This window comes from Chaetura pelagica, unplaced genomic scaffold (assembly GCF_000747805.2).
Source record: "Chaetura pelagica isolate M959 unplaced genomic scaffold, ChaPel_1.0 scaffold595, whole genome shotgun sequence".
In the NCBI taxonomy this organism is placed as follows: Eukaryota; Metazoa; Chordata; class Aves; order Apodiformes; family Apodidae; genus Chaetura; species Chaetura pelagica.
The window spans coordinates 194,925-202,876 of record NW_009953221.1 but is presented as its reverse complement, the minus strand read 5'-3'; the positions used below and the strand labels follow the sequence as shown (position 1 = coordinate 202,876).

The 7,952-nt window shown below is 51.1% G+C and overlaps 1 protein-coding gene across 1 annotated transcript in view; it reads left to right on the top strand.

The window, feature by feature from the left end:
- Positions 1-7,952, top strand: part of ARHGEF18 (Rho/Rac guanine nucleotide exchange factor (GEF) 18) — a 46,161-nt gene that overhangs the window by 12,288 nt on the left and 25,921 nt on the right. Inside the window, exons 6-10 of the mRNA XM_009997793.1 lie at positions 140-197; positions 425-469; positions 759-839; positions 1,229-1,334; positions 1,873-2,047. Of these exons, the coding sequence (XP_009996095.1) occupies positions 140-197; positions 425-469; positions 759-839; positions 1,229-1,334; positions 1,873-2,047 (465 nt within the window). The remainder of the gene's footprint in view (positions 1-139; positions 198-424; positions 470-758; positions 840-1,228; positions 1,335-1,872; positions 2,048-7,952) is intronic.

Here is a 7,952-nt window from a genome sequence, read left to right as displayed (position 1 = left end):
CTCTTTCCATAACTTCTCCCCCTCCATCAAAGGCAGAGTGGGAGCTCAGCAGGATTAAGGGGGTCCAGTCCCATAGCTTGCAACATGGTGCCCTCCAAAGGCAAACCAGGATACCTGCTGAGAGTGTTTTGTGTTCCAGGTGTTGAACCCCCTGCTCTGGAGATGCTGGAGAAGGACCACGTGTCCCCAGACCATGTGTAGGTATTGTCAGTCCTGGCTGTTTTGAGGTGGTGAAGGTTCTTGGTGAAGGTTCTTGAGTGTGTCTGAGCTACTGGAGCTGCAACAGGAAAGGAGATCCCACTCAGTGCTGGGGCACAGCTGAGTGGCTGGTTGTAAACCAGGACCTGATGCTCTGGGGGGTGCAGAATGTCTTTGCAAGGACATTTTCTAATCTCTTGCTTTTCTTCTGCCCTATCCCTGGTAGGCTAATTGTCCAGCAGGTACTTCAGGAGCTGAAACAATATCATGGGTAAGTGTGTTTGAGAGAGGGACGTGGGTGGGGAGGTCACGGATCTGCCTAGGACCCACCTGGCAAATAACACTTGGTTCCCTGAGGGGCAAATCCCCAGGGTACCAGAATCACTGTATTTTTCCAGTTAAACTAGAGTAGAATTGCAAAGAGAAGGAGCATTTCATCTGCTTTTTCTGTAACTCTAAACATCTTCCTGCCCCACCTCCAAAGATGAGCCTTTCTGCTGACCCAGAAGCTCTGCTCTCCTGTTCTTTGCTGTGTGTCTGATCTTCTCCTCCCCACACAGGGCAAAGAAGAGAGCTTGTGTGCAAGAAGGCAGCAGTTCTTCCCAGCAGAACATCACCTGGTTTGAGTTCCTGTCTAATGAGTAAGTGAGACAGACAGTGACCCACACACTCTCTGTCCCCAGAGCAGGCTGATTTTGAGCCTCCTCCATCTAAGTTCTACAGCCTTGCTAATACTGTCTGCAGGACCCTGGTGTCTGCAGTGGGTGTAGCCAGGATCAGGGCCTTGTTGTGCCTCACACTGAACAAAACCACAGTCAGCCAGGACTTACACATGCAATTTGAAAGTTCAGCCCCTTATTTGCAAGTGTCCCATTAATAAATGACACAAGTGATGCCAAACCAGATCCTCCAGGAGGTGGAAAGCTGAGAGATGGGGTCCTAAAGTCATGCTTCAGATGAAGTTCATCAGGGACCTGCCTGACTTGTGCTTGGTCAGTTAACTGCCCCTGAGTTTTTGGTATTTTTTCAGAAACAAGGAGAGTGAAAAGAGTGATAAAGCAGAGAAGGGCACGAAGGTGATGAGACGTCTGAGTTCCCTGCGGAGCCGAGTCACTGGGTCCTGGCAGAAGGATAAGGTGAGGGAGAGGTGCTTATTTTGTATTATGTTTCCAACTGTTGAATTTTTCAATTAAAAAAAGGGGATCTGACCTCGTCAGTTGGATTGTTTTGGGTGCCTGAGGCCTGTAGATTGGTCAGCAGATGCACTGTGAGCCCTAGCATAACGTACTGGACAGAGTGGCCCCCAACTTTCAGCCCACCTTTCTCCAGGGCACGTTCTGGCTGCTCTTGTGCTGCCTCAGCTCAAGTTGTGCAGACCAGGAGAGGAGAGCAGTGCCTGGAGCACCCACTGTGGTGATCAGCAGGGCCTGCAGAGGCACAGCTCCTGCTGCAGTGCTGTGTCCTGCCTGTCCTCATGCGTGGACCTTGCCTAGAGGGCCTGGCCCAAGCCTTAGGGAGGCATTAGGGAAAAGCATTATGATCCCAAAGGTTTGGGCACAGAGCTGCTCACTGTACTTGCTCACACCAACTTTCTGCATTTCATTTTTACCAGCAGCAAAAGGAACACATGGGCAGCCTGAGGCCTGTAACCAAGCTCTGTTTGTCTCCTTCCAGGGTAAGAACAAAGAGCAGCCAAAAGAGAGAGAGAAGGAGAAAGAGACAAAGGAGCCAAAAGAGAGGTGGAAAGAGATCAATAGGCACCAGCTTGTGCCAGGGGTTTTCTCCAGTTGCACCAGCTGCTCACTGTGTGCCAAACCTCTTGTGAATAAAAGTGGTCTGCAGTGCCTGAGTGAGTACAGCTCTGAGGGGCAGCTCTGCCCCAGTCTGGCTGCAACCCCCCCTGGCCCACCTGCTCCTCTGCTTAAATCCTCCTCCTGGATTCCTTCCCTCTCTGCCTTGCTTTCCTCTGCCCCACCACCCTGCTTGGCCTGGCTCGGTTCTTTCTCCAGATAGTCTAAATGATCTCTAAATCCTGCCTGGCAATGGTTGATCCACATTTTCTTTGGCCACTTGACCATTTCCTGCCCCTTTCGCCCAAGGACGGTTCTAGGTCAACTTTTCCTTTAGTATCTTTTTTTTTCACAAAGCTCAGCTTTGCCCAAGCAACCATCCCTGCTGCCTGAGTGAAGCTGCATCTTTTAGGCTGTTTTTTTTCACAGCTGCAGGGATGTCTCAGCTCAGCCTCTGCCCTAGGCAGGGGCAAAGGGATTTTCTGGAGCATCCAAAACTTCATGAACTAACACGAAAATCAAATGGTGCCTCCCAGCCCCTGCAGGAGCTGGTGGCTGCTTTGTGGGGCTGGGTCCTCCCTGCACTGGCACTGGCACTGCTGCATGGCTTTGGCTGATGGACAAACCCTGTCCCTCCTCTCTGGAGCAGGTACTCAGGGCACTGAAGAACATTTTAATTCCCAAGGGATTGTCTGTGGGCAGAGAAAACCTGGAAATGAGAAAATTGCTCTCTTTCTCTACCCTGTGTCCTCAAGCCATGCTTGCTCTCCAGTAAGGGTCTCTCAGAGGCTCTTAAGGTCAGTAAAACCTTCCTGGGGCATAAAGGAACTGGCTGCCTTTGGACATGTGCTGTTGGGAGTGTGTTTTCCCTGGAGAATAGCTGGAAGGGAATTGAAAAAAACCACAGGTCCAGCAGTTAGTGAACACTTTGCAGGTGTCCCAGCAAAAAACAAGTGCTTTGTGGCTACGTAGAGAGAACCCAAATTAGGGGAGGAGGCAGAGTGCTGCCTTGTTACTCCTCCTGGCAGAGCCTGTGCTTGCAGTCCTGCATGCTGCTTTACAAAACGTACCTGAAGCAGATAGGACACAGATAGTCCTTGATCCCCAGTGCACCAGGAGCCTGGAGCCATGTTCTGCAGGGTCTTGGGAACTCTGAGGTCGTTGTGAGGGATGATTCACTAAGCAACCACTATAGAGATCTGTGACCTGGAGTGGAAGGGCTTGGAGCCAGCTGTCCTAAGGCCTTGGTGTACCACCATACATGTCTGGGGCTTGGACAGGACGTATAGAAACCTTCAGGCTGTTTCTCCAGAACAATCTGTGTTCTTGAGTCTTGCTAACGTTCAGGAGAAAAACTCCAAGGTGGCTGAGGAATTGGTTTGTGTTTGGGTCTCTGACATCTCCTTTGGCTTTCTGGGCTGCTCAGGGACAGGGGGTCCAGGCTAATGTGGGCAGCAGAGCTCATTTTTGCCTGTTCCTTTTGTGGTGGCTTGAACTGAGGCTGAACAACTGGGCAAGGTTCTGAGATGTTGGTGAAAATTAATGTCCTGTCTGTGGTCAGAGCTGGGCTGGGACTTGGGTGACAGCTGGTAGCCTGACAGTGCCTATCCATGAATGATGCTGGGCTGAAACCTTGGTGAGCAGATAGTTCCCTCCAGTTTTTGTGGCTGGGAGCAGTGTGTGGTACCCTGACAAGTCCCTGATAGAGCTCTTGCAAAGCAAGCTTCAGGGCCACGGTGCAGCCCGAGTGGCTCAGCTGCTTCTCAGAAGTGTGAGGTGCTCTGTCAGGGCTCAGCCTGAGCTGTAGTTGCTGCCAGGATCTGAGGACGTTTGGCTGCTCCTCTTGTTTTCTCATCATGAACTCACACTTCTCCATCTATACGCGCCGGGCCCCCAGCCAGCACCCTGTCCAGCTCATGGTCAGGTGCTGTTGTTGATGTTCTCTCCACGGTATTTTTAACGGCAGCACCACCACGTGGTAGCAAACAAAAGAGGCTCATGGAAATAAAAGACAAGAAGGGATGGTAGTTAAGGGAAAGGGGTGAGCTGAAGCCAGGGAGAGAAAGGATGGGGAAATTATTGGAGGTGATTCACTGTCCTGTGGACAGAAAAAGTCCAGTGGCTTCCATGGCTGTGATGAAACAGAGCAAGAGCTCTTACAAGAGCAAGAAACAACACAAGCAATTCTGCTTTTAATTCAAAACAAGGAATCATTGCTCTGTTAAGAACATGCACATGAGCCATGAAGAAGGGGGCCTTGTACATGGTAACTTGTTTCTTTCTCCTTCCTAATTCCTCCCATCTCTCCTCACACCACTTAAAGCCTCCCAAAGAAGGGGAGGAGGAGGCTGTGCTGTCTGTCCAGAGTGTAGATGTGGGCCTGTTTCTGCAGCTCCAGTTTTGGAGTCTCACAGATGTGATGTTAGGAGCCTGGCAGGGCTGAAAAACAAAGAGGAATGTTTGCAGTCACTGGGACCTCAACAACAGTGGCCACCCAAACTTTGCTGTTACATAAACTTTGAGCTGCGAGTCTCTAGGTTTATTGTGCACCTGGAAATGGAGAAAGCTTCTTTTGAGCCTTTGCTGTCAAGGATGGAGAAGGTTCTGTGCCTAAATTAATCCCCTCTTATAAACATGCTTCCAGAGTTTATGCAAAAGGAGTTAGATGAGTCCCAGGAAAGCCCTGACAGGAGGAGAGCTCTCCAAGCAGGCTGTGCCATGGAGGCCAGCCAAGGATGGAACAAGGATTGCTTCCCTGCTAGAGAGCTGAGCTTGGGCACTGGGTTAGAGGTGGGTCTGCTACATCTTCTTCAGTTGAGAGTTACATCTCTATTACATTTTGGGAAAAGCCTGAGCCCTGGACCCTGTAGGGAGGTTGGATCAACCATCTTCAAAAGGAAACCTGTAGCTGCAACTGAAGCATTTGGTAGGCTTCAAATTAATCTTCTTTAAGAAAAGGTGCTTGATTAATTAATCTTTCTGGATAATGCAGGCTGTGCTGGACACCAGACTGTCCTAGGATGACCCTTGCTGGCTACTTTGGCATAGAGGCTGATTTATAAGAAATTGCTGTAACATCTCTTCTCCAGGACTTAGTTAAGGCACATTGTGAAACACGTTTGGAGAGCCATTTCCTTCCTCACAGTGGTTCTGTGGGTCAGTGGAGGACATGGGTCTCTGCAGTTTATCAGGCAAACACCCTCCACCCATGCTTTTTAATCTGCAAGCAGAGAGGCCAGAATGGCCCTCAGTTTGGACTTGAAACATGGTGTGAAATTCACTTGGCACTCGTGCCTGCACGCTCTTGCTTTCAGGATTCCCACTGCACCAATGAGCTGATACAGGAAGGATAGTTTTGGCTTTTGTCAGGGGGAATTACTTGATTCTTGTTTTTTAATCCTGAAATTTCTGCTCACAGCCCACACAGAGTCTTGAGAAGTCTGAAAAGCAGCAGGCAACCTGAAACGTTGCATTTCTGGAGAGAGACACAGCAGCCAAAAAGCTTCTATTTGGGGGGAAAAAAGGACTTTTGGCTGCTGTACCATGATGACAGGGATAAATGGCCTGGGAGTCCCACTTGGAAGAAAAGGTTACTGACAGGAGTCCAAATAAAACAGGCAAAAGCAGAGTGACTGCAACAGGCTGTGGGTTCATGAGGTTATAAGCCCACAAAGCAGGATCTAAAGCAAATGGGAAAGTGTTTTGCTGTGCTGGAAATCCTGACTGAGCTACAAGTCTGCTGACATGGAGCTGGCTCTACCAAACTGCCGAGGTTTTGGGAAAGGAAGCTGAAGAATATAGTGTTCTCAGGGCTTCTCTTTCTGCTTTTCACTTTCTTTTTGTATCTGGGGAGTGTTGCCTTCATCTGGAGCATCTCTGAGGTGCTGCTCCTTGCCTGCCTTGGTAAAACCTTAGGATTTTGTATATTTGGCCTGAGAAGTACATAAGGCTGCACGACAGTAATTTACCTGCAACTGATGCAGTGAGAAATGTTTTGTTGCTATAGAATGACACAGGGTTTGAAAGTTGGTGCTGTTCTCTTCTTTGTAATCCAAACCTTCGCTCTAAGCTACGGAGTCTTTCAGCTGGTTGCTGTGCCAGATTTTGCTCTGATTTTTGAGGAGATGCCCTGAGGCCAACCACACCAGCACAGCACGTTCTCTCCATGACAGCTGTAGTTGGGCAATCTGCAATGCTTTACTTTTGTGTTACAGCAAAGCACGAAGTTTGAAGTGCCAAAGGATTAATCTGTCACCAAGTGACAGCCAGTTGTTTACCCCCAAACTGCTTTATTTAATTATTATTTCTCTGTAGTGCTGAGAGGCCCCAGTAAATGACTGGGACCTTGGGCCTGTACAGAAGCAGCACGAAAGGGAACATTTCTGAAAAGCTTGCAACTATAAGATGAAGATAAAAAATAAAATTGATTAAATAGGTCACAGTGGGGAAACCAGAGACAATATTGGTCCTGTGGTAGTCTAGGATTTCAGCACAATTCTGGCCCAAACAGTTGCACGTTCTTTCAAAGCACTATGGGAAAGCTGTAGGGCAGATTTTGAGAGGGAATGTTTGTTTTGTCATGGTGTAGGTTGTGTTCTCAGGCTTGACAGGCAGCTTGGATGTCCATGATTTAAAATATGATGAACTTGGGATGGAGATCACGATTGTAAAGCCTCAGAGTGAAGGATCAGGAGGTGATGTTGGGTCATGAGCTCTTCTGGTGCCGGTATTAGATCAAACCCTGTTGGTGTTTGGGAAAAGTTGATTTTTCCAGCAAGCAATTTAGTTATATGGGTCAGTGTGTAAATCTGCTGATAGTGAAGATAATTCCCCTTTTCTTGGGCCACTTGGCTGCATTTGTGAAGGCCTGGGCAGGCACTCGCAGGTGTGGGGTAGATGAGGACACCAGGCACCACAACCCCACCTTCAGCCCGTGTTGAATGGCAAATCTCACCAGGCTTTTAATAACAAATTACGTATTTAGAGTAAGTCCTGGGTGCTGAGCAAACACATGAGCTGTCTTGTTAAAACTGCCACTCGGGATGCCACATCCCATCCGTTGGGAGGCCCGTTCAGCCTCTGCTGCTGCCGCAGCACCAATGGATCCCCCGGAGCTCAGCCCTGGGGGGAACATTCGCGGGTTCTCACACCCGGGGCTGGTGGTCTGAGACCCTCATCAGGGGCAGAGCTGGTGGGACTCGGCTCCAGCCACCCCCCCCATCCTGGCAGTGGGGAGAGCAGTGGGGAGAGTGGGGCTGCAGTGCTTTTCCTAAGGGGAATGTGGGACTGCAGGCCCCCTGCCCCCCTGAGGGGAACACAGGGGGTTTGTGCCCCCTGCCCTCCTGAGGGGAACACAGGGGCTAAGTGCCCCCCTCTCTCCTTGAGGGGAAGGGATGGACTAAGACCCTCCTGCCCTCCCTGAGGAGAACAGGGAGGCTGGGCCTGCGGTGCCTTTTTTTGAGGGGGAAGCACGGGCTCTATTCCCCCTGCCCTCCCTGAGGAAAACGGCTGGGCAAGGGTGGCTGTGCCCCCCTGAGGGGAACACAGGGGCTTCGTGCCCCCCGCTCACCCCGAGGGGCAGGGGTGGACTAACTGCCCCCCCCTTAGGGGAACACAGGGGCTTCGTGCCCCCCCGAGGGGCAGGGACGCACTAACTGCCCCCCCCATGAAGGGCAGGGATGCACTAACTGCCCCCACCCCCGAGGGGCAGGGATGCACCAACTGCCCCCCCGAGGGGCAGGGACGCACTAACTGCCCCCCCCATGAAGGGCAGGGATGCACTAACTGCCCCCACCCCCGAGGGGCAGGGACGGACTAACTGCCCCCCCGAGGGGAACACAGGGGCTTCGTGCCCCCCCGAGGGGCAGGAACGCACTAACTGCCCCCCCGAGGGGCAGGGACGGACTAACTGCCCCCCCGAGGGGAACACAGGGGCTTCATGCCCCCCCCAGGGGCCGGGGCGCA